Source organism: Montipora foliosa, chromosome 9, assembly GCF_036669935.1.
Source record: "Montipora foliosa isolate CH-2021 chromosome 9, ASM3666993v2, whole genome shotgun sequence".
Lineage (NCBI taxonomy): Eukaryota > Metazoa > Cnidaria > Anthozoa > Scleractinia > Acroporidae > Montipora > Montipora foliosa.
Genome location: NC_090877.1, coordinates 43,000,363 through 43,025,362, shown reverse-complemented (window position 1 = coordinate 43,025,362; position 25,000 = coordinate 43,000,363). Strand labels below are relative to the sequence as shown.

General features: G+C 38.9%; 1 protein-coding gene and 2 long non-coding RNA genes across 4 annotated transcripts in view; 1 reads left to right on the top strand and 2 right to left on the bottom strand.

Moving 5' to 3' along the window:
- LOC137971094 (uncharacterized) overlaps positions 1–5,409 on the bottom strand; it is a 6,742-nt gene extending 1,333 nt beyond the window's left edge. The window contains exons 1-3 of one of the 2 annotated variants that reach the window (XR_011116925.1): positions 4,907–5,409; positions 2,377–4,041; positions 1,300–1,555 (exon numbers count right to left, since the gene is read on the bottom strand). This is a non-coding gene — a long non-coding RNA (uncharacterized lncRNA). The remainder of the gene's footprint in view (positions 1–1,299; positions 1,556–2,376; positions 4,042–4,906) is intronic. The other variant, XR_011116924.1, reaches the window with a different exon arrangement.
- A 3,715-nt stretch (positions 5,410–9,124) lies between these two features.
- On the bottom strand, positions 9,125–14,922 carry LOC137971947 (uncharacterized). Its single transcript, XM_068818697.1, has 5 exons — positions 14,616–14,922; positions 13,462–13,539; positions 12,625–12,669; positions 11,850–11,906; positions 9,125–11,486 (listed from the first exon to the last, which is right to left on the bottom strand). Exons 1-5 carry the CDS (start codon positions 14,905–14,907, stop codon positions 10,516–10,518), a joined length of 1,443 nt encoding a protein of 480 aa, XP_068674798.1. The 5' UTR covers positions 14,908–14,922; the 3' UTR covers positions 9,125–10,515.
- Positions 11,416–25,000, top strand: part of LOC137971949 (uncharacterized) — a 36,453-nt gene continuing 22,868 nt past the window's right edge. The window contains exon 1 of the long non-coding RNA XR_011117008.1: positions 11,416–11,546. This is a non-coding gene — a long non-coding RNA (uncharacterized lncRNA). The remainder of the gene's footprint in view (positions 11,547–25,000) is intronic.

The following is a 25,000-nucleotide window of genomic DNA, read 5'->3' as shown; positions in this document are numbered from 1 at the left end:
AGACACTTCGGCCTCTCCCAGTTGCAAATATCCATATAAGACTGAACTGCAAGTTATCCCGCCTGCTCCAGATAGGTCAGTTGAATTACAGATGTTAATTTCGTTATTGAATATGAAGCTTTTATCTCCGACTCCGAGCTGACTATCATATACCACGCATACCACTGCAAATTCCCTGCTTTCAGCGAACGGTGTGAGTTTCCTTCAATAAGGGGCTCATCGCAGTATTTTCTAATTTGTGGGCAAACTTAGAAATCAATTCCTATTTCTTCTACTTGGGCACGAAACATCTCTGAAATCGCATGGAGCTATCTACAGTGGATTTTTTGACATTCCACACTCGTTTAGTGCTTCTAGTGCTTTGTGAAACACTTCCACAGTTACGTTGAGCTCAATTACTAAATGAGGCAACGCCTTTTAGCATGTAGAGATCCTAAGACCTTCAAAATATTTACGAAGTCATGCAGATGGTATCCCTCTCGACTAAACTGGCGTTTCCAAATTCAAATCACTAATATTGTTTAAAAGCAAATTGTGTTTTTTTTGCCTAAGTATTAAACACTCGAACGTGTATTGCAAAACCAGCCTCAAGAGTAGTTGATATCGATTCATGGCTGTTTTGAACCAAAGCTGAAAAAACAAATTAAGATTAGGTTTATTTTTAGGGAATGATTGTGCAAAATACAAGACTACGTTCTATTTTCGTAGAGGGAAGGGGTGCGTTAGGGAAATCAGCTCAAAGGGTTTGAGACAAAATAGAGCTTAACATTTCCTCACAGTTACAAATTTCAGTGATAATCACTACGAGAGAAAAATGTTCAGTTTGATAAGAGAAGAGTTTCTCGTGCGTAGAACGACGAGAGCTGCGCGGTGTACAGTGTGATGTGCATAAACGTAAATCAATGAGCTCTCTGGAACATGAAAAATAAACCAAATGGACGCAATTTAGTATTTACAGGTATTTACGTCGCAGGGTGTTAAAATAAATCATCGAATTGGCATGGAATAGATATGTACTTCGGGCGTACTCGAAAATAGTGTGTGTAGCGGCCCCTTACAAGAGTCGAACAGACCCCAACTACGTCTGAGCTACAGAAAGGACACGAACAGCGGAATCACAGAGAAAGTAGCTGTTCTTATTGTCTGTAACTTATAACGCTCCGCCATTGCATAATTATTGTTGTTCACGGACCCGCGAATATTACAGAGAAATCGATCGGTCTGTGTAACAAACAGCCTGGCATGTAGCCTGTCGAACGATAGAGTTTCGTCTTCAGCGTTAATATTAGTCGAACCCACCTTAATTATGATCCTATAATTATGGTCATATGGAAAGAAACAACTGAAATAAGCAATTAACAGCGTTAAGAAAGTCATCCAGTTAATACTGGCAGACTGATAAGATCCCGAAGCATCCACGCAGGCTGAATATTCAGTGACAGAACCACGCCACCTCCACATGGTCGGAGAAGAGAAGTTAAAAGTATTTCCATTGATTCCATCACTGAACTCCAGGCCGCATTATAACTGATCATCTACGCTGGCCCTTCTTTGCCTGTGTAGGAAAGAACAGCACTGCAGGTTGTAGTAAAATTAATCAACTGCTCGGTGAATCTGTCCGCTTTAAAATTTGAACAGCAAGCCAGTGGGAACAGCTTAACACAATGCACCAAATTATATCTTAGTGGAATTTACCAACTTGAACTCGGTTGTTCCATTTATCCTGGACAGCATAAATGGAACAAGTTCATGTGTCTCTCTTGACAGAATTGGCTCACATAAATCAGTCATATAAACCGTCTGCAATTTCTTTACTGACATGAGGTCGCAGTGATCATCAACTGTTCACCATAATGTTTCTTCGGTTGAGAACACAGCTTTAGAGGAAGAATACCCCAGAAAGTTGAAGATTCAATAAATTCCACATCGTTAAATTATTAACCGCGCACAAGCACTACTTTCCTTTGTCTTGGGGGAAGAAGACTGCGGGAACCATTCGCTCAATTCAGTAAAGTAAGCTCGCAACAATCAGATTTTATACTGAGCAGACGCGTATTGCTTTAAGTTGAGCGTTTAATAGGAATGGCCAAGTACTATTGAGGTATCTTGGGCTGGTGAAATTCTTCTCCTTCTTTTTTTTTTACTGAGTTTCGATGATTAACTATGTAGTTGTTTTAGTTTACGTATGGCAAAAAATAAAAATAAAAAAAATCAGTCGACATGAATTGAAGAAGCTAGAAACGTGGAAAGACTGAGAAAAGTTAAGAAAGAAGCAAACGATTTATACAGAACAGCTGGGTATAGTTGTCCAGTTCTTAACTGCCCAGTGCTTCATCTGCAACCATGTAAATTCTGAAGCAACAGGCATTGCCATACCTTCATATAATCCTATGAGATGGGATACATGCAATCTATGATCTTTGTGTTCTCCGGAAAATGAGGTTGAGCTGAACACGATGACCCTGAATCAGTGAGGGAACGGATTTTTAGTTTTTCGACTGATGCGAGTGGAGTATGATTTCCCAACATCGACTGTTTCAACCATTTTCTGCATTTTTTCCGGCGTCCAAGAGCGAGTCAAATGTCTTCAGAACTGAGATGTTCTCATTTTTTCCGCAGGCAATCATTCTGCCAGTTTACTGACGACTAATTTATCCCGCATTCGTCGATGATCTCCACCTTCGTTTACAGCGCATAGATCTAAGTGGCCGTACTTTTATCATCTGTTCAGCTTTCGAGCTTTAAATTAAATTTCTCGCAGTAATTTCCACGCTTTGAAATTTCATCACACAGTCATGAGCCTTAGTTCTGGTTCTTGAAGCATGTTCAGGGTTGAACGGATGAACGGCGACGTACTTTGAAACTAAAGGAGCACGCAACCGGACTTTCAGTTTAGTTTGTTTAATTCGCCTTTGAAACTTGGCTTTCCGGTTACTGAAAACAACAGGAAAACAGTTTTGAGGCAAAACGTTGGGATGGCATGAGTTTGAATTCGCTTCAGCGCTTTCTTTCGGGGTCATAGAGTTTCAATCATGCAAACCTGAGCTGATAGGAAGTAGTGTTTTTAAAACGTGGGACAAGTTCAATCAATTGCGAGCATGAATCAGTTGATTTCCTTTTCCGGGCGGGTGTTATCTCGAAGAGCCATTTTGTGTTAGCAAGGCACCGAGAGAAGTGCATGCATGGGGAATAAGTCCAAAGAATTAAGCTAAGTCCTGAATCACGTAATTCCGTGAGTATAGGTAATTCGGCCCTGCGCTGCGGGTTAGTCACGCTACAAGGATTATACGTGCTGGTATGTAAAAGCCGGGCAACTTGATAATTATCTCGAAGTGAAACTCGATAAAAGTTGATTTAGTTTCACTGGATAAGCAGTCACTCCTCTTTTCCTTCCGACGTATTTAAATATAGCGTACATTTATGTAAATAGAAATATATAGATTTATATGTATCTATATAGCAAAGCCTTAATTAATTGGAAGTACAACAAAACAAGTTGCAATTTCTGTCTGCGTGTTCAATGTCGCACAGGCAAAATTTTCAATCTTATTCGGGCAATATTCTTTAAATATTTCTTCAATAGAAATGGCTGAGCAGTCCAGTTGTGATTGATCTCCATAGGTTCTCCACCGTTCACTGTTTAAAAGAACTCTACCATATGTCACGTTAAATAAAGACAGTAAATATCCACGTCCTGTGCTCTGTTTTCTGACTTTGAAATTAAATTTTCAAAACCGGTTGTTCGTACCACCTTATCATAAGAACCAACGCCCTTCATGAACAGACATGTTCGTGAATTAAGAGCCCGACAATCTTTGTTGTCTCTCTTTCAAGTGTTCTAATGTTTCCAATCTTGATGTACAATTTACTGTCTTCTTGTGTTGATAGTTTGCTCTCAGGCGATGGTTATTCTTGCCACTCGAAAGTTAACTTGTTCTCTCAATACTCAGTCACTTCTCGTTTGCAGTATCTCTTGTTCGGGGACGCCGGTTTCACTGATAACTCCTCACAACATTTTCATTTCTGTGTATGCAGCTTTTCCTGATTAAGAAATGTACTCACGGGATTCAATGACCTGGCTATCTGAATTTACTTCGATAAAACGACTATCTGGTTGTTTGAATGCGACAGGGTGATTTAACAGTTGTTTGTCATCTGACAACATCAGCTAACATCACTTGGTAGAGGAAAAAGGGCTCGCACAAAAGGCGATTATTAACCTCTACAGTTTATCTTTAAACGAAAGACTGAATCGTACAAAGAAGAGAAATTATTGTTTGGCTCTCGATTGGATTTAGACGCCTTGCATCTTGAAAGTTCTTCAGTGAACAAAATCAGTTAGATTCTTTTTAACATTCCCCAAAAGCATTGTGATTGTTTGAATCTAGTATAATACAGTAAATGAAATCGGCAGTCAGATTTAGTGAGCTGAGAGAAATGATCGACTTCACTGATAGCAAGTTATACGGAAGAATTTTAAGAGCTCAAAGGGACTTGCTATTCTGAGCTAAGAGCGGCGGTTTACTACCAAGATGGTTTCATTAAAATAAGTCACGATAGCGGAGAAATCTGGCCCTGTTAATATTTCTAAAACACTGGAGCTGCGTTGTAAAGCTGCGACATCTTTACAACTGTTACAAGGCAGTTAATTAATATCACCGAGGTATTCAGTCTGTTGAGTGTGACTCTCGAGTGACCGGCTTAGTGTAAGCGCGGGCTGGTCACTGTACGCGTATGCAACTGAAAACCACGTGGAGAAATGCTCGTCGGCACTGTTTTTCTATTTAAGCACACTTGAACCTTCCAAATGGGTTCTCCAAGGGATGTAATAAAAGTCCGTTCATATTCAATCCACTAAGTTCTGATCTTGTTACTATTATCCTACAAGACAACTGTTTTCTCGTACCTTTACTTCGATGTGTCTTTACAGTACGTTCATTTGCAAATGGGTTTTCCACTGAATGCCAGAAAACCGCCTAAACGACCAACACTGAGCCTTCATGCGTCGATGCGCCAGTTTTACTCCTCTCGTAAAAATGACGCATCGCTCTCAGAGGTTCATTTGGCAAAACCATGGTAGTTTTCCGCATTTTATGTCACTTTTCTCATAACAACACATGAATTTTGCGTCGGTTCATTGGGATTGAGTCGAATTGCATTCGGTGACGTTGCGTTCGTAAACAGGAACAACATGCCTTTGATATGAACTAATGCAGTTGACAATGGTCGAGGTTCCGTCTTTGCATTACGTTAATTTTTTATCCACTCTGCCTTTGTAAGCTGGCCGTGTACAAGAGCAAAACCGAAGATAATAACTCAGCCTGATCCTTTTAAAATCAGCTCGTGGGGTGATCGGCTAACGACTATAACAAGAGAATTAACTGCCCTTATTTTTTCATTGATCATCGGTAATACTCGACATATGGTAATAGTCAGTACACTTCTTTCACATTTCGACTGACATGTCTCGCTACAGAATTTTAAATCGCATACTCTAAGCTTGGTCGAGATTAACTTTCCAGTGGCATTGGTTTTAAATTAAAAAAGCAAAAATAATAATAATAATAATAATGAATTTAAAATGAGTTAGCAACGGCCGCAATTCGTTCCAATCAATATTTAATCCGCTCAAATGACAGCTGATCATCGACATCGGACTAACGGATATTGTAGTGAGTTTCCGAAAGGTATGAGTAGAATTTCTGCTCTGCAGGCGGTTCTTCAATGAGGGTTACCTGTTGCGTGTAAATACCTCCGTTTTCGAATAAACAGCACGCTGATAGATAACTAGAGATTAGTGACCCCAATACTTGCGCGCGTGGAGATCGAAGTGAGTCTTAAATATCTTGGTGTAAGGACGACACTGCAATGATGATAAGATAGATGAGTAGTCACGCGAGGTTTTTGTGCCAGGGACGGACACCTCAGTGAACATTTTGATTGCCAGAAAAACGATCTCTCTCAGATATTTCCACTAAACGGCTTTAATAGTGAAAAGATTGTAGCAATATAAATGTGGTAGCGTCAGGACAGGAATGGAAAACCAGGAATGGAAAACTGCTTAATTAGTTTCGGTTACCGTCCGATCCGTGGAGTTGCAGTATATGTACTTTGAAATAAATAATTACAACTAAGTGATTGGGTTCCAAAAATGGCTCTCTGGTACAAATCTGCAAACTATGTATTATATTGACTGTCTCGTTGGCACTTAGCGATAGCTAGTGCTAGTTTAGCTCCCTGATTTCAAAAATCGTTTAAAATAAAGCCATTGCGCTTTTAAAGTGGCAGGGGCTTTCTTTTGCTTTGCAATCACTGGTTGAAGGTATTTTGTACGGCATCACTGACAATGGGAATCGATTGAAATTGTTAAGAAAGCTTGCCATCTTTTTCAAGGTCAAAGTGTTTTCAAAAAAATCACCTAGACCGGCTAATCCTGATAAAAATGTATTTGATGTCCTCTGGCCTGGTTAGGAATGTTGTGGGCATTACAGCTCAGCCTACTAAATTTAAAGCATAACTCACATTTGACAGAAAAAAAAAGTGAAAATTGCCTCTCAGTGGATCTCTTAATTAAACAGTCCTGCCGAATCTTTTTGAAGTATGCTAGCAAAGCGAATCACTTGGGCGTGTGCTGACCTCGGCTCAGTATTAACGCATTTCGTATTTTTTCATTTACAGGCTCATAAAAATAGTTTCGTTTCACCAGGTTACCATCTCCTATTAATTTTAAGCATAACTCGGATTTGACAGAAAAAGAAATGGAAATTGCCTCTCGAAGCAAAGCGGAATCACTTGGGCGTGTACTGACCCGGGGCTCGGCTCACTGTTATTCAACGATTAGCGCATTTGCAAGTTAAAAATAATCCACAATGTTTCACACGAGGGTTGGACCCCTCAACCTCTTTAAACCGAGATAGAAACTGTGAAGATTAATTTAGCAACACAGATTGGCATATCAGAGCAGATTTGGTAAAGACCCCAGGTCAATCTCAGGAACACTGACCGGTAATATCAAAAAAATTATATTGTGTTCAATTATTTCCGAATCATGATATCCAGCTGGCCAGTGTATTTCCATCTTCCAGTAAGAAAACTGCACACCAGGATATGTACCAAAACCTGTTTTATTTTTTCTGAGTTCTGGTTCTTCACCTGCAGGAGAATATTATTATCAGTTCTATTTATAGTTCCCGGTCATCTTGAAACAATGTCCCACGCCTGATGGGATAAAACAAACTCGGGCACGATTCGAAACTCTCGTGGAGCATTTTTCTAATTCCTTGGCAAACTGATCTAACAATCACTTAGAGAAGTTGATACGTATTTGTAGACTGAGGCCATATGCTCCGCAAAATCATAGCTAGAAATTTAGAGGTGCAAGGCCGGTATTTTAATGTCTGCATTTTTTTTTTGCACCCATTTTCCCCAGTTTTTTGGCCATCTTTTTTTGCTTTGAATTTCCCACCGTTCAGGTTTATCTGAGAACTCTATCTCCCGCCACTATTTTAATCGTTAATATACTCTTTCAGTTTCACACGGATGATCTCGAACAGGTGTAGGTATTCCTACTCACCGTATAATATTGGTTTCTTTCCCGACAGAACAACTTTTTTTTTAAAGATGTAGATCGAACCTTGACCATTTTCAGAAGTCCTGTACATTTCCAGTGTGAACTTCCCATGCTGGATCAGTGATCTTGGATAGAACCGGACATCCCGTTTGCGTCATATCCGGGCTATTTACGAGAAACAGGAAATACGGAATGGTTTTCATTGTAGCGATATTATTGTAAATGTGTGACTTCAAAAGTGGTCCTTTTGTTTATATAGGAACGAAAAATTAAAATACCGGGTGTTGGCATTGGCTTAAGACTTCCGCACTCGCGTGGCCGCGTGGCCGCGTGGACGCCTCGCGCGAAAAGTACTCTCGTGAATCACGTTAGAGAATTTATACGTTATCGCGTTGTCGGATTTTTCACAATTCTGCAAACAGCGAGGACTCTATTTTATTCTTAAAGTTAGAAGCTTTGTTTTGTTGAGTGTGAAATACGGAAGAAAAAGAGAAAACTGTTGATAATTCGATGTTTAACAGTTTATGGATAACTACACTTGTCTATGCCCACACAATTTAAGTGGTTTTAACATTTGAGCAAGATTGGAGGATTTGAGAATGCCTTTGACAAAAGAACTTAGTGCCGGAATGGAATACCCTGCAAAAAGTTTCCAATGTGTGTCTTGTCGTGGTTTTAGGATTACTTCGTCTAGTTTTGCTAAACTTAGTCGTGGATTTACAGATTTATATTGCAGGGATATTATGTTTTTCGAAATTTTCGTCATGCTTCTTTTCACTTGCAGCGAAAGTCATTCAGAACAAGAACTTTTCATTGAAACCTTCTTTCAAAACGAAATAAGAAAATAAGATAATTGGTTTGCGTGATCCAACAAGGTTTCGTTGAAAGTACAAAAGAACCGCCCTCTTAAAAGGTATTTCAATACCTGCACCAACCGGCTGACCTCCAATTAAATTCCTTCTTTGGCAGCCGACTTTAGCAGCTCTACTCCCCTTCTAGATGCTTTCTTTTTTTTTTGCATTTTTTGACTGCTTTCTTTTTTTTTTGCATTTTTTAACTGCTTAACCTTCTCACTTTGTCACGATGAATGATCACTGACAGAAATCCATTACGGATTTCAGGCAGATCGATTCTCTTTCAGTTTTGGAATAGAAAGTTGGGAACTGCTCTGAATCACGCAAGACTCGGACGGGAAATCCGGCACAGTTTATGAATTGGGAACCGTAGCCAAGAAATCCATCGTTTAATTCAAAAATTTGGTTTTATCAACGGAGTTGATAATGTAAATTGGCCACCGTATAGAGTTTCTAAAAGCTGACGTTTCGAGCGGTCGCCCTTCGTCAGGGCTCTGACGAAGGGCTAACGCTCGAAACGTCAGCTTTTAGAATCTCTGTAGGGTGGCCAATTTACATTATCAACTCCGTTGATAAAACCAAATTTTTGTATACTAATTCCCCACCGACGCAGCACCACAGTTTCTTTAGAAACTACCCCCTTCATTCATCGTTTAATTCCTCTTGCTTCTCACGCCAAGGAAGAAACCAACAATAAAAATATTTTAAAATCACTCTTTATTTGCTTTTGTTTCCTACTTTATTTGTGGTCTACAAATATAATTTTTTACCTGTCATATAAAATTTCAAATATCAGTTAAGTTATCAATATAAAGCCTTATAAATTCTGTAAAAGTACGACTTTGCCATAATATTGCGTGAGTTTTGTTTACTATTTTCTCACTTTTGCAAAAAAAAAAATCGCTCCCAATTTTAAAATCACGCTTTCTCTAAGCGCGAATAACTATTATAATCGAAGGAATGAGTGAAAACGCCTAACTTGCAAATCTCGTCGTAAACTAGCGATAAGGTACTTATTTTCGAGCTGTTATTACTCCGCGATGGATTTCAAGTGTAGTTCTATAGGGGGCTTATTATATATTAATATGGTTGTTCTTATTTTTTAAGGTGTCGTTCTACCCTTACAAGGTTCAAAAACTAAGCATTAGTCCTAATAAACTTGGATGAAAATTGCACAGGAAATTCTTGCTATATATCTTTTTTACGTCGCAAAATAAACTTGAGGATATAGTTGAAGAATCGACTATAGGTTAAATTTAGAGCGGCTTTAGTACACGTTCTGTTTTAAGGATCTAGTTTCTTATGTCTAAAAACTGAAACATTCGACGACAGTGACACGCAATTGTCTGGCACGGCCAGAATCTCTATCGATAACCTTGTATATCTGGTTTTTTTTACATAGTAAATACTAATCGCTTGACTATATTTTAGCCAGCACTGTATCGATGTGCCACGCTAAAAGGCACACACATGTTCATGGCGAGTTTTTGCTTTTTTTGATTCCCTAAATTAGTGGTTTCAGCGACAAAACAGATTGGTGTTTTCTTTCTTACAGATACTTGCTTTTTCTGTGGATTGTCTTAGGTTAAAACGAATTAAATTTTTTACTGTTTTTACACGACCATTTTCTTAGAAACACTCGTACAATTTTACTTCACTCAAATCCTACACTCTAATTTTTTTTTGTTTTCATTTTACCCCATTTAAAAATTAAAATAACTTACGTTTAAATTTGTGTTATATCATGATCTTCGGCAATTTTTTAGAGTAAATCTCGCGTCATGTTTGAATGATATACAATCTAGGAAGATGATTAATTCATAGTTATGCATTGTTTTCTTGTGTAGAAATTAAATTGTTCTTTGCACGCATTCAGTTCAGTTCAGTTCAGACCTTTTACGACTTATGTCTTTGTCTTTCTCTCGAGCTCCCTCTGACAGGTTTTACGCCTTGCTGAGATCTTGACACCCGTATAACAGAGGCTCTCATTTTATGTTCTTTCTTAAGCGTTTGCCTCATGGGAATCCAAGACCAGCGTCTCAGTTGCTTTATCTTGTTTAAGGCGTTGGCATTGGTCGTTGATGGAAACTCTTAACTCTTCAACTTGGCAAACTGGTAGACGAGTTTGCTGCGAGGTTTTATTAAGATACCCTTGGCGATGTACGTTCGTAGTGAGCGAGCAAAGTTCTCATATTTCATCGAGGGTTTGTTTCTCCGGCGTCCCCACATACGGGCCACTTCGCTGGAGTTGATGAATTTAAACACCCCTTTCTCTTTGTCGATCCAATCTATCATATGAGAGTATTTGTCTGGCTGCTCCAGTAGCTCCAACAGATATTGGCACAGGCGCGGCCGACCAGACTTTTTGAAAGCTGTCTTGTGCCTATGCAAGGCGAATTTCTTGGTATCTGGCTCCCTGAAGGCACTTGGCTCAACGCCTCTTGAAGACAGAACGCTTCGCGGACTCCACGCGAGGTCAGGTGGGCTGTCCACGCTTGAGAAACTTGCAGGGCTGTCAGAGTCGCGTTCTAACGCCATGTCGTTGTCCTCTTTCTTGAAATCAGCCTCTTTTAGAAAGCCCTCTGCACTGTCACTTTTAAATATGCCGTTTTTTAATCCGCTGGAGAACGCCGTTTTCTCATAAGGGAAGGGTGCAAAGTCTAGGTCGTAACCCGGCTGGCAGCCGTCCACGAGTTGGGCGTCCCAGATTGAAGGCATGAAAACCTTACATTGGCTTTCCGTGGCCTCGCGTCTACTGCTCAACTGGCAAACATTCCGGGCCTGGTTTATCAACAGCTCGTCTACCTCTGCAGGGAAGTCTTGTTTGATCAAAGCCATCGCATCAAGGACAGGGGGTCTCCACTCTGAGCTGTCCACCTGCTCTGGAAACGCGTAAGAGTCACGCGAGCAGAGGAACGGATCTCGCGCGTGCGCGTGAACCCGTGTGTCTAACTGCATACTGCACTGAAGCCAGTTAGAGACTTCACTGAACGAGTTGTTATGAGGTAGCAGAAAACTCTCGCCCTTAATCCTCAAGTCAGGATCGCTTTTGTACATCCGAGCTGAAATGAAACCAAAAGAAAGTGTGAGCTAGCGTTCCATAGCAACTTACAATCGAAAAGGTAAACTGACGTAAACCGTAGAATATCAAATGCGCCGACGTTCATGAATTTAATGACAGTTTGCGTCTTGAGTGTTTTGGAAGAATATAATTTGGAAGCAATACTCGATGTCTTTTAGTCCCAATTATACAAGTCTTCTATCAGACATACGGGACCGGTTTGATAGTGGGCAAAGTCGTTATCAGTTCAGTACTTTTGAAGAAAGAAAATCCCTCAAGTAAGGCAATCTTTCTCTCACATCTGACTAAACACCCAAGGCAGTTTGTAAATTATCAGAGGCAAACAATGCAAGCGAATTATTACCTTCTTCAAGGCTCATAGACGCAGCCACCAACTTGTCTTGTTCAGAGTGATCGGCGCCTAAAATGTGAAAGTGAATTTTTAGAGGCGGTGAATTCAATTGTGCCTAGAAAGTGAAAGTATACGAGGAGCTGAAAAGATTGGACGCTCATTAAGTCAGCAGCGCGAAATTAGGAAAGTTCGAGCTTCCCTCGGAAATATATTTGAGGATACGCGAAAAGATCCGAACCTTGTTATGACAAACGCGCGTAACCTCAACTTCCCACGTCGAACTGGTAACTCCGCGTAACTGTTGTTCTTCTTGCAAGCGGGTGTGACGGATTACTCAGACTGCAAATGATTTCTGTTTTGGGCAAGAGCGTTATGGCTAAATATATCCTTACTCTTTTTGCTTAATTTTATTTTTTTGAAGCCAAGGTAATAATGTTTTAGGATATTTCTAATTCACGTTGATATGGCGTTAATTTGTCATACGTGCGATGTGCTAGCGCATAATTAACTTTCTTGAACTTCCGCAGTTTGTCAAAACAGGTTGGCGTCTGAAGACTTCTTTACTTCTAACAGAGTTATATTTTTACAAAGAATCGTTTTCTTCGTTGCACCTCGCCTTACGTTTCTCGCTGTAAGTGCTTGGAATTACTGAAGCATTAGCGTCTAGGCTGTTTAATTTTTAACTGCCAAAAGATAGCGACGTTACACGCGGCACTGCCTGTTTAAAAATTCTTTGGTATGTCAAATAAACTGTTTTGTATTTGGAGAAACAAAATTGTGGTATTACCTGGCACAACTTGAGCTGGGGCGAACATCTTCAACTCTGGGATAACTGTCAAGAGAATGAGGGATAAAATAGTTAGGTATCTATTTTATCCGAATACAGCTGCCAATCATTACTCTTGGAGGCGGGGCTGTCCTCAAAACGGCTGACGCAGTAATTTCGACCACGAGGATCGATTTGTCGAAACGGTGACTTCCCTAAAATAATGACTTCCAAAAGAACCAATGACCGCGGATAAAAGGTATTTGAATTCTACACGTCAACCTACCAACAAGGTATGTCGAAAGCGTTGCTCAATGTCTAACTCGTGAGGGGAGATAAAGAGCAGAAACTCTTTAATCACTGGCAAGATACGTTACGAATGAGCCACTCGATAACAGACTAACAAGTTTTCTGCATCTTTTAGATATTCTGGGAACTACAAATTACGCCAGTAAACACTAGTATGACGCACTACGCACTCACGTGCGACGAATGGAGTCCAATCACAAGGCGGGCTATGAGTTCATTGACGTCAAAAGGAATGACTCGGCTCTATTTATATTTTCAGTGCAGCCAATATGAACATAAATGTGTGTTTCAGCACATTTTTCGGGATCAGTCGCCAAATTACCTAACACTTGATAGAGTAACTGCGTAGCGTTGAAGGTGATTTACCCTTTTTGTTGTACTAATATAATAACCGATTTTAATTTACCCAACAGACGCTCCTGCTCCTTCGCGTGACAGTTTTGAAACCATTCCCGCCCACATATGTTAATTTATGTACATTTATTGAATAAATTTTATGGGCTTCGAAGCAGCTGTTCGCATATTAAGAATTAAATTTTTGATACCAACCTTCGAAAAGCTCTTCAAAAGCGACATCCACTGGACTACAAGGGCTACTGTCTTGAACCATCATGCAGATATAAAACTCTGAAAAAATGTAAAAAGACGAGGATTTTTGACCATTTTTTGTACTCAAGGTCACTCAACGTTGGCGTGATCGAATTTGATTGCGTTACTCATTCAATAACTAATTAACACCCTTCGATGTCGTGGGAGAAGGTGTTTTGGGGGTTGAAGCAAACAGAATATCGCTTAACTGGTTCCTCATATGGCTATCTTGGATTGAGAAGTTTGGAGTTCGTGTCTGAGACGTGACTTGGTGCCGGACTTCCGGTTAACAGTCTTAATTCTGAGAAATCTTGGATTAAATAAGCATCTCACGCGTTTTTTATTATTTTTTTAAAATTTAAACACGACAAGAGTATTAGTATAATGTAAATGAATGAAAAACAAGCGATCTTCATGTTTCTGTGGACAGTACATGAACTCTTCTTCTTCTTGTAATTTTTTAACTCGCCGATCGATATGCCTTAACTTCCTGTCGACAACGTGTTTCGAGGTTTATTAGGGACGACCCGTTAGAAGGGCAATTCGTCTGCCAGTTGCCCCTGGTAACGTAAACTTCGTGTTCATAGTGTTGAAATAATTGCATATTAATTAATGTATGCAAAACACTATAGTCGCGCGCGTAATATGTCGTGTTACGCGTGACTGGATATTTGAGGCAGATAGCATGTCGAACAACTCCCTTTTAAGGTCTATTGCAATTTAATTTGGTGGAATAAGCTTGATGAAAAAAAATTTATCGACGAAATATTTATAAAAGAGCGAATTTTTGAGGAAACCAGATGAACCGCCGCGAGGTTTGAAAGTACCCCGCACCTATTTAGCCACCATGGCTTGCGTCCATAAAACAACCACAACACACATATGTTTGGTTAACGTCAATTGCCTCCCACTCATCTACGACTTAAAACTCGCATATGAATAAAAAATATCTTTATTTGTGTGTGTATGTTTGTGAAATATAAAAGAACTTCTTTTATGAATTGTCCAAAGCAAGGTTAATGAGGTTTTCACAACTTGTACAGACATAATTTCAAGTTTCTCTCGGTTACAAGATTAAAAAAATACTAACGCCACTGCGCATGACAGGCACTCACCTGATCCGACGAAGGAAGTCAAGGCGATAAGTTGGACGTGAAACTCAAAAACTGAGTTTGTGGAAATAACGATCTGGAGGTCGGTTCTGAATTCCAAGAGCTGGCGTCTGCTGAAATAATAAGGTCTTTCGTGTGCTCTGAGTTGTTGGTATTCAGGCTGCAAAGTGGCCGTTAGATGTTGCTGTCGATGAGCGCACTTGTGTTTCGTGAACTCTACAGTGGGATGTGACGGTCCGCTGGTAGCACGTTTGTAATTAAGTCCATTTGATATCCTCTTTAAAAAACATCTCATGCATTTGTGATCTAAATATGATGTAATGTCAACTGTCAATCGTTGCTACGCACAGCCTCCGGTCTCATGACGTCAGAGATTGTGAAGGTCCGAAGAGCCCCAAACCTCGTTCGTATTATCAGCTGTTCCGGTGGATTTCTACTTTTGGTGTTTTTATTTCCTCATAGAGATACGAGTGCAACGTTTTTAAAGAACAGCTTGCAAGATAAATGCTCGGAGGGACAACTTTATGCAAATGACAAGTCCCATCACAGGGTCGGAGACCAATTCTTTTCGCCTTGATTATCTGATAAGACACAGATGCAGAACTCTTTTTTATTCCCAATGCTTCGCTCTCTTACATATGAGTTGTTTGGAATTAAGGCAAATGACGTAAAAAGAATTAAATATAAAGTAATTAAAGTTTTTTTCCTTCAAAGCAAGAGAATAAATCCCTTTTGAAAAAAATTCAGTCACGCTTGGCCGTGCATCGAATGCAGTGATGAACAGCTTTACTTTTGAGCAATCTACACAGTTTTTCAGTGTTTGATATTAGTCATATTTCCTAAGTTGTTTAGCTAGGTTATTATAAAATCCTTACTGGTGACTATATTAAGAAAACTTTTCTCGTAATGTTGATTAACCGATTGAAATTTTATTCTTTGTCTGATTTGAAGAATTCAGTTTAATTAGGAGGGTTTGGCAGTCGACTTTGTCAAGTTAAGACTTCCTGGATGACCTGGATGGTAGTTTCCCTTTACTCAAAGTAGGCCTAGGGACAGCACCTGGTTTTTTTTAAACATATATTTTTATATATATTGTCAACATATATGTGTATCTTTTCAAATCAAGGGTTGTAATTGATGTTCGTGTCACTAGGTGACGTCACTTAGCGTGGGCTGTGGGTTTCGCGCCAAACATGTGACAACCCAGACATTGGTAGCAACGAACTAGAATTTGTTATTTTATAAATCTGTGTTGCTTCCCAACGCATTTTTTTGATCAAAAAAACAAATTTTTTGGCGACTTGAGTACAGAGGATGATTTCGATGAAGTGTTAATGCTTCGGTTACTTCTCTCTGAAACCATAGGAAGCCACATAAACGTCATTTTATACAATCTACGTGCTCTTAGTAAAATGACAGATTTCATTTCCAATTAAAAATACCGGACACCTATAAAAATATCCCTCAAATTGGAAAGGTATATAAGTTCAACGAACACATTAAATTTGATTCGGCCGGATCAACTTTACGCAGTTTGCATGATACAATGACAGGTTTTCAACGAGGTGTTCAAAACGTTATCTTCTAATATCACGTTGACGCAACATTCGCTGAGATTTCCGATTTGATTTTTTCATGAAAACGAAAACTAATTTTGAATGCGCCTAAAATCTAATTTGGTCTTAATCTATCCTTTTTCATCAGCTGTTGCATGATTGGTTATGAAAGGCCATTCCACTTGATTACTCAGCCTTTTATTTCAATCACAGTTAGTATATAGAGATGTTTCAATCAACTGCAAGGTTTGTGTGTAAAACAAATGGCCTGGCCTTTTCATGAATAATCTTCAGATCTTTGGCTTTAGTTTATTTCTTGAAGATGTTGGTCTTGCTGCCTCACGTCTCTACAAGATACACTCGAATATGTTGCGCCCATTTGACCGTATCGAAGGAAAAACTACTTTTTTAAAAAATTCCATGTAACAATGAAGTTCAACCAGTCTAATCTTTAGCTGATCATTGATCAACATCACCAGTAAGCCATTATTATCCATACTTTTGTATGCTGTCGATGCTTGAATAACGGTTAAATGAAAGCTCTTAGCGGTTTAATCTCGACAGTTCAATCCAATATTTGTTAGTTTTACGCCTTAACTTGCGCAAACACAAAACGACAAGAATGTCAACAAAAGCTAAGGCCTTTATTCGGTCAAGGATTTAGTACTCCTTTGTTCTTCTGTTTTTAGCGTAGTTCTCACAGTTACTATCGCTAATTCTTTGTTTAAAAAACACAAGGTTTGGTAAAATTGGTATTGCCAGAATTCCGTGATTGTGGGTTCAATCAGCTTGTAACGTTTCAAGTTATCTGAATATGCGTAGGTGTGATAATTTGTTAACAACATTTCTGCGGGCGACAATGAACTCATATGTGACACCGCTACCGGTCACGGATAACTGACTTTCGGCAAAACGAAATTCAAGGACACCTTCTTGACCTTGTCAGACGCAGAATATATTTACAAACCCACCCATGTGCGTCACGACTTTCAACTTACAAGTTGTTTTAGGTTTAATAAAGAAGCTGACTTTCAGCTTCTTAGTATGAATTGAGAGTGGCACAAAGGAAATACGTGACGCTTCAGTTGTATTGTTTTCCAAAGAATGGTTTTAAATGGACTTGAGCTCTTCATCCCAGCGGATAGTTTTGTGCAAGAAGAGCCATTTGCACAAATTAATTTACCGCACTGCTTAAAAACATTTTCAAATTTGGTGTGCACTTCAAATAACAAATTAAGAAGACTAACAAACTTCGTTTAAACTTCGTTTAAAAAAGCTTTTTGTTTTATTATTTCTGCACATGAGGCATATCCTTGATAAAAATAGAGCAGCTTTCACGCTCAGCTGATCTTGGTCATCATTCCTAGTCCTCCGAGCTTGGTACGGTATGGAGCTTGCAAGTCATTGCCATTACAGAGTTTTAACATTCGACATCACAACTCGGATGTCGGACTTTCAATAACATCGATGTCTAAAGTTGAAAAACTTGGCGAATGGCACCAGTAGAAGCTACCCATGGTATGGTGGAGGTGGAGCATTCTGGTGAAGGTGTTGTTCCTGCAAGGTTGAAAAACAATTGCTCTTTTAGGCCTTACAAAACTGTCGACAGCGTGAAGTATTTGTTAGGCCGAAAAGATAAACACAAGCAAAAAGGACAGAGTTTTTTTTTGTTGCACAATTCAACTGAGTTTTACACGTATGCCGTCAAGGGTACAACCATCCCCCGTTTCTTCAACCCCCCCACCCCCCTCCCCCCCTCCCCGTAAGATTCTTATTAATCTGTTTGCATTGAAATTACTCAACGTTTTTCTGGCACTTTCACACATTTTTAAAAACGTTTATAGCCGGGTTGTGTCCTGACAGTTCCAGGGGAAAACAACCTTTGTGAATACCAACAGTGATATTCACTCTTGGATTCCACATTGTTGACCCAAAATTTTCTTCCAACTGATTCCAGTACAGTTTATATGCCATTATTGGATAAAATTCTATTCCATTCTGTCATGATTTAAAATTATTTACTGCGTAAAACGGAGTATGCAGCAATTTCTAACTTTTGTCACCTGATATCGGTATTTGAGACGTCCGACAAGTGCAGTATAAACTACCAAAGAAATATCTGTTAAAAACGGTACTAGATCGGCTGAATGTCATTTATTGTAAAACCCAATCAACCAAAAACGACACGGCTGCATCTTTCGTTTTCAAATATCATTTCATTGAAATCCAAGGTTTTGCTATTAACACAATAATCGCAACAGTATTCCAGACAACAGGTGGTCGAACGTACTATTTCTTTACTTAGGTTTCTTTCAAGTTGCAACTTGTACTTACTTGAATAATCACTGATTCTCACTTTAAAAACTCAGTGTTGTACACCCATGCACTATCCATATACAGCGTGTTTGAAAGATTCATCTATCACTGAGATATTTACATCAGAGCTGGCCCTATTCTACGCCATTCTCTTTCCATTAATGGAGATTGAGCTTCAAAACGCGCAACAAGCCAATTTCCGAAGCTAAAATTGATTCCCATTGTTGGACTCTGAAACTAGGATCTGTCCTAAAGAGTATAACGGAAACTGTATCTTCAGCTGTAACTAAAACGTTAGAGTCACGTCACGGAGAATGTCCTTCGTGCACATTCTTTCGAGAATGATATTGAATTTATGCCACTTTTCAACGTCACTTCCATATCCGAGCATTCTCAAATCATCTTGGTATAAGAACCTACAATTGTAGAAGCAAGTTTGCGGAAGATCCAAGCATAGCTGCATGTCGTGGCTCGTGTTGCATACCAGTAGATACCGTTTGAAAACGAAGTCTTTGAGCCAGCTGACCGTTGCCAAATACTGGTTGAAGGGATTTCAAGTCCAATTTGACAAAAGTGGAGCATTTCTTGTCTCTTCGCCGTGATCTACACTGATTTCGTGTTTAGCGAGACAAGTCAGTGAGATATTAGAGAGGTTTACCAAAGATTGCGGGCTTCTGCGAAAATGTCGAGTCGCACATTTCCGGGTCCTCAGACACCGCAGAACATGAAACTTACTCTCATTTGAAAATCAATGTCATCCAAAGACATCGAAAATCAGGCATTTTTTTAACTTGAGACGATCAACTTTAATCTAAACGTCTTGTCAGTGTAATCGTCTTTATTCCAGCAGGTTTCTTTTAATTAAATTCCCGGGTGCACAAACCCGGAATTTAAACCGGCGTATCTGATTACCGACCAAACTGGCATGATTGACACCTGCAAGTTGTCATGGCAACAAGGCCGTTGAAAAAAGGCTGCCTACTGTCTATCTATTAATCTTAGAAATTCTGCACAAAAATTGCCGTCACGAAAAGCTGAAGGAGAAGTTTAACATTTCAACTTCTTCGTTTATCTTTTTTTTCTTTTTAATTACTAAGTGCGATGCATTATCTGAATAACGATCAACCTTTTTGATTGAAACTAATAAGTAAGTAACCTGGCGATTTTTTTTTTTCACCATTCTAGATGGAATTAATTTTCAGTCATGCTTTGACTTGAATGATATATTACCAATGTATCGTTCACTGTTGAACATTTTCCCTGAGGGACAGAGAGTTTCACGCAGATCAAGATAATACCTAGGTATATCAACGGACTGACTTCTGTGGAGAAAAAGGAGCCATGTTTTTTTGGTTTTGAAAAAATCGTTTTGTAATGACAGGTTTATAGATAAATGGAAAGAAAACGTCGCACTTCAAATTTACTGACACGATATCGTTTTGCTGTTAATCAAACGGAACTTTTCACGGCACGCATGAGCTAAGTAGTTTGGAAAAGTGCAAGACAATAATATGGAGGCCGCTATCGCATGCAGAATTTTAAACACTCAGTCCACAAATACTGATCCATTCTCCTCAGAAAACAAAGCAGAGCCGTCAAAATACCAATGCAGCCTCTACAATGAAGGGACACTTTGTAAGGCGTGGATCTATGAGAAAATTCAGTGTCATCGAATAATCCAGCCGTTTCGCTATCAACAACACATTTGTAGCTAGTCGCTTAAATGTCAGAGATAACCGCATCTTCGCTCTGAAATGTTGCATTGAAATCTTTTGAAGAAAAACCTGCATTTAGATGAGCGGAACTGCACTGGTTGTGTTTATTTGTTGCACAAATTATAAAACCGCAAGCGTTGAGTAAAATACGTGTTGATTGTTTTCTCTGCTTTCCGTCTTCCGCTTGTACGCAAACATGAGCATGTGTTCGGACTCCAAATCATCGATAATGTATAAAAATCCATTTGTTAAAATATCTGGGTGTGAGAAAATTATGCGCATGTCATTCATGACCGTGTCTCTTTTTTGTGACTTCTTCGTTTACTTATTCTGCCTAACGCCAGTACGGACACAGTTCAATCAGAAATCATTATCTATTGTCTTGTACCTACGATTTGAACAATATTTCTACTGGAGCTATCCGGCAAGTCAGCACGTAGCATGTGCCTGCTTGGAGCCATAGTGGAGGGAAGCACGTTTCCAGCCCTGCACTTTTATCAATATTTGCATTTGATCTAAACGAAGCTATCCTTATCAGCATATCACCATAACTGCCTACTTTTTCATAGCGTTGGAAGAAATTTCCCGGGACTGCCTTTTAAGTGATGCGGTTTTTTCACTAGGACCGTGAATGCGCAAACCTGAAAATGAGTATTCGGAAAATGGACACCGCGTAAGATTCTGCAAATTCTAACAACCATAAGAAAGCGCCAGTGTCCAACCTTAGCAAAATTTTCTTTCGCGTGAAAGTTACCAGACCAAACAGGAGCAGACTAATAGAGACAATAGCTTAGCTAAAAAAAGTTTAACTGTTGACTTATAAATTGACTCGAATTATTGATCGATCTATTTCACGTCTTTATTACGGTTTCTGAGTAGTTGCGCAATCCCATTTCTTTTCTCTTTCATTTTCGCCATTCTCTTTGTTTGATTTTTGAAAGCTTGCAACCAAAGCCATGCCGTAAAATGTTTCAAAGAACAAGAAAAAAATGACATGTTGAATTTTAAATATTTCCTGGTATCTTTCCATCAGACGAACAGTCTCGGAATGGGCTATAGCTGAAATACAAAGTCACATACCGGTACGTAAGATTGTGGTTCAGTCGTGTGGAAGATAAATTGGCTTATTCTCTCAGTGCTTTGATATTGTATTTGCATTTCAATGTTGTTTTCATTCCGATATTTGCTCTGCGTTAAACCACTCGAGGGAGGCAAGAGCTACACTGATCACGTTTTTTTTTTTTGCCAATTATGAGCTTGCGGTCAAAATTGTCTTGTGGTCTCCGAAGGTCATGTTGTTTCAAGTACATCAGTGCAGTCCTAGGTATGTGCCATGCAGGAAAAGATCTATCTTCTCCCGCTCTCCTTATGAAATGCTACAGGAGTTTGATTATGTTGACATTCGTCTCGAGACGTCCTTTATGGAAGATTTATTGTTCCCTTCCACTGTAATACTACCGTGACTTCACTTAGACAAACAATTAAGAGTCAACTGAGCAGAAACTAGTGTATTTGCATGTTAATCAGTATTCAGTAGATGATCCCGGAATAAAGAAGACGGTGTCTTTGTCAAGGGTTGATCTTCTCTGACGAAATTTTCATACCTTAGTTTTCCACTAGTCCTTATTTAATTCAGCTGGTAGTATTGGGCAGACGTTCAAGTAAAATGCGCGTATTTCATGGATTGTTTTAAGCAAGAGTTGTCGTAGAGTCCATGGCTAACCAATCGACAGTTATCAATCTTCGAACATAGTTCGAAGCTCGACTGATTTGTGCGAGTTACAAACCCCTGCAATGCGAATTCTCATAGTTTAATTTACGATACTTTTTCTATTAACAAAAGCTCAAGTTGAAGAGCACGTTATTTCCTAGGAAACGTTGCTTTACCACAAAGTGTCTTGTGGCTGAACTAAGGTACTAGACTGATACCTGTCTGAAACCTTTTTTGTTTTTTTTTTTAAAAATTTTTTTTAGTAAGCCGACCCTTTTTTTTTTTTTAAAGATTCCAGCAAAGACACCATTTCAAATGCAAAACCTTTATTTTTTTTTTTTTTTTTTTTTTTTAAAACTGCAAACCCTGGAAAGAAAAAATCGTAAACCATCTGCTTGGGGTGTTATCTCCCTTGACCTTGATTGAACAGTCCCCCATGGCGGTTTTTTTTTTTTTTTAAGATCATTTCATGATTCTTTCAAGGTGTTTCTTCAGAAGAGCCCGGAACAAGGAGAAGGGGCCTGTCAAGGGTTGGGGTTAAGGCCCCCCAAAAAAACAAGGTGCCTGTGGGGTTTCTCCGTCCGCAACAAAAACCGTCCCCACAAACAAAGACTTTTGTTTTTTTCCCCTTTTTTTTTTCCCCGTGGCACGAGGCCCTTGCCAAAGAAACTCTAGACCAAGAAAATTTTCCTCACCCTTCGTTCAGTGAAGAGAGGAAGCAGAGGTCAGAAGGAAAGGACAGGCCAGGACAGTGCGACTAAACCTTTTTGTTGTGAATTTTGAATAAATCTAGTTTTTTTTAAAGTTTTTAAGTTTTTCTCGCGCTTCCAGTAATTTTTTTCGTGGCCCCGTAAATTTGTCCGGTGGCATGTTTTTTTGTCTCTGAAAAACCACAAACAACAAAATATTTTGACTTATATTGTCCCCCTTTTTGCAAGCCAAAATTCCTGCAAAAAAAACCGTATTATTTTTTTTTGGGCAAAACTGTTTTTCCCAAAAAAGGGTGGGGGGATTTTTATGTTTTTCCAACAGTGACAAACCCAATAATTTTTTTTTTTTTCCCTGGTCCTGCGACGCCCCCGTTTGGGGTGTTGTTTTTTTATATAGAAAATTTTTGCAAATTTAAAATAAAATTATATTAATCCCAAAAAATTAACTGCCGGTTTTTTTTTTAAATATCAGTAAGAGGCTATTTTTCGGCCCTTTTTCAGGGTGCCCTGGGTTACGAAGTGATTCAGTTTTAAGCTTTTATTTCCTCTGTTTTTTTGGGTAAAAGTCCTCCGGTCCCCCCATGGCCCCCTGCCTAAAAAAAAAAGCGGAAAACAACCATTTTTTTTTTTTTAGCATAAGAAAAGATATTTCCGCAAATTTAGAAGGGTAAAGACTACATTTTCAAGACTTTTTAAAAAAGTTTTTAAAAAAAGCCTCATGATTTTTTTGGGGGTGTCCGTGAACCAATAGGTTTTTTTGTTTTATTTGGTGAAAGATTTCTTTAAACGGTTTAAACCTAAGTCTTTGAAAATTGCTTTGCTTGAAGGGGGTAATATTTAAAAAGGGGTTTCCCCCCTGTTATTTCCCGCTGGAAAAATCCCAAAAAATGTCCTGTGACAACACGTTTTTTGAATTAGCAATAATAAATGGCGATAAAATTAAAATTTAAAAAAAAATAAGAGCCATAACCAGTAAAAAACCTAATCGTGGGACCCACGGAACCCCTTTTTGTCCCCCCCCCCCCGGTTTAAAGCCCAAATTTCTTTTTCTTGCTTTCCCCTTTCAAAAACAGCTAAGTGGGAGTTTTTTTTTTTTTTTTTTAACAACACACAATCGGGCTACGGTTTTCCCCCCGAGGTTTTTTTTTTCCCGAAGCTTCCACGAAAACAGCTTTTCAGTTATAAAGATTAATTATTCTTTCCCAAGATTATGTTTTTTCGTTTTTTTTGAATTTATAACGAATTTTTTTGGCAAAGGTTTTTTACGAAAACGAGCAATTAAATTTAAAAACAATGCAACATCCGGCAGTGTTAACATGTTGTCTGAAAGAAGAACACAATGTTTTCGTTTTAGCTTTCGTAAAAATAAATGATTCGAAACCAACCGAGGGAGCTTATTTTCTACTGAGACGTTTTTTAGAGTGTTTATTTTATTGTCTGACTAAAATTTGACCAGGGATCCCAACTGCCTTCATCAACTCAGCGGTCTAAGAGAGTTTTCCATTGTTTGTTGATGTACGGACTTGACAACCCCAACCAAAGAAATCGCTGAATTTTCCGGTTTCTACAAAAAAAGTGATTTTAAACATACTTTTGAACACAATTAGTGCAATAGTATCTTTTGCCTGAGGCAAGAAAAATTTCCGCTTTCACTCATTTACATAACATACCACTTTTCAAAAATACTTCTAGTGTGAGAGATTTTTATAACGTGATCAATAGCCTTACTTTTACTCTTTCATTAACAGAACTTGTTGTTAACAGCTTTGTTTGGGTCACTACGTACTTGTGCTAATGTGTTTGTCACCCTACATTGAGTATATACTCTGATGTGTGGAGAACATGTATAGATGCACGCATACAGTTAGTTTTCGGTAGCCTGCGCATAAAAATAAAAGTTCAGGGAACGAAAATGTTTGCTTCTATCTACGAGCCCGATTCCACCACGTGACTTTTCTTGGATGATCACGCCTTCATAATTTCAATCGAATAACCCGAGTTGAAAGATGATTTTAAATCTTTATCTATATATAAAGAAGTCCGGTTTTTTCGAAATGGGTTTTGCTGATAATTTTATTAAAATGACTACAATGAGATGGTCTATCTCAAACCGGGTTCACTTTTTTTGTCAAAGCCATTCCGTCATACACTTGCGGAGCCCAAGTGCAGTGTGCTGCAGATAATTTTTGGAATCGCTCTACATTGCTTCAAATTGAAAATTTTAGCCTTTTGCGATCGTGAGTGGCTAGCTAGAAAGAATATTTAGACTAGCTATTTAGGTTTTCTTTGTCAATTACTGGTATTCCTTTTCACCTTAATCGAAACAAAGAAGTGTTTCTGCAAAACAAGTACCAAGTAAACTCTTTGGCTGCCAGTGAGG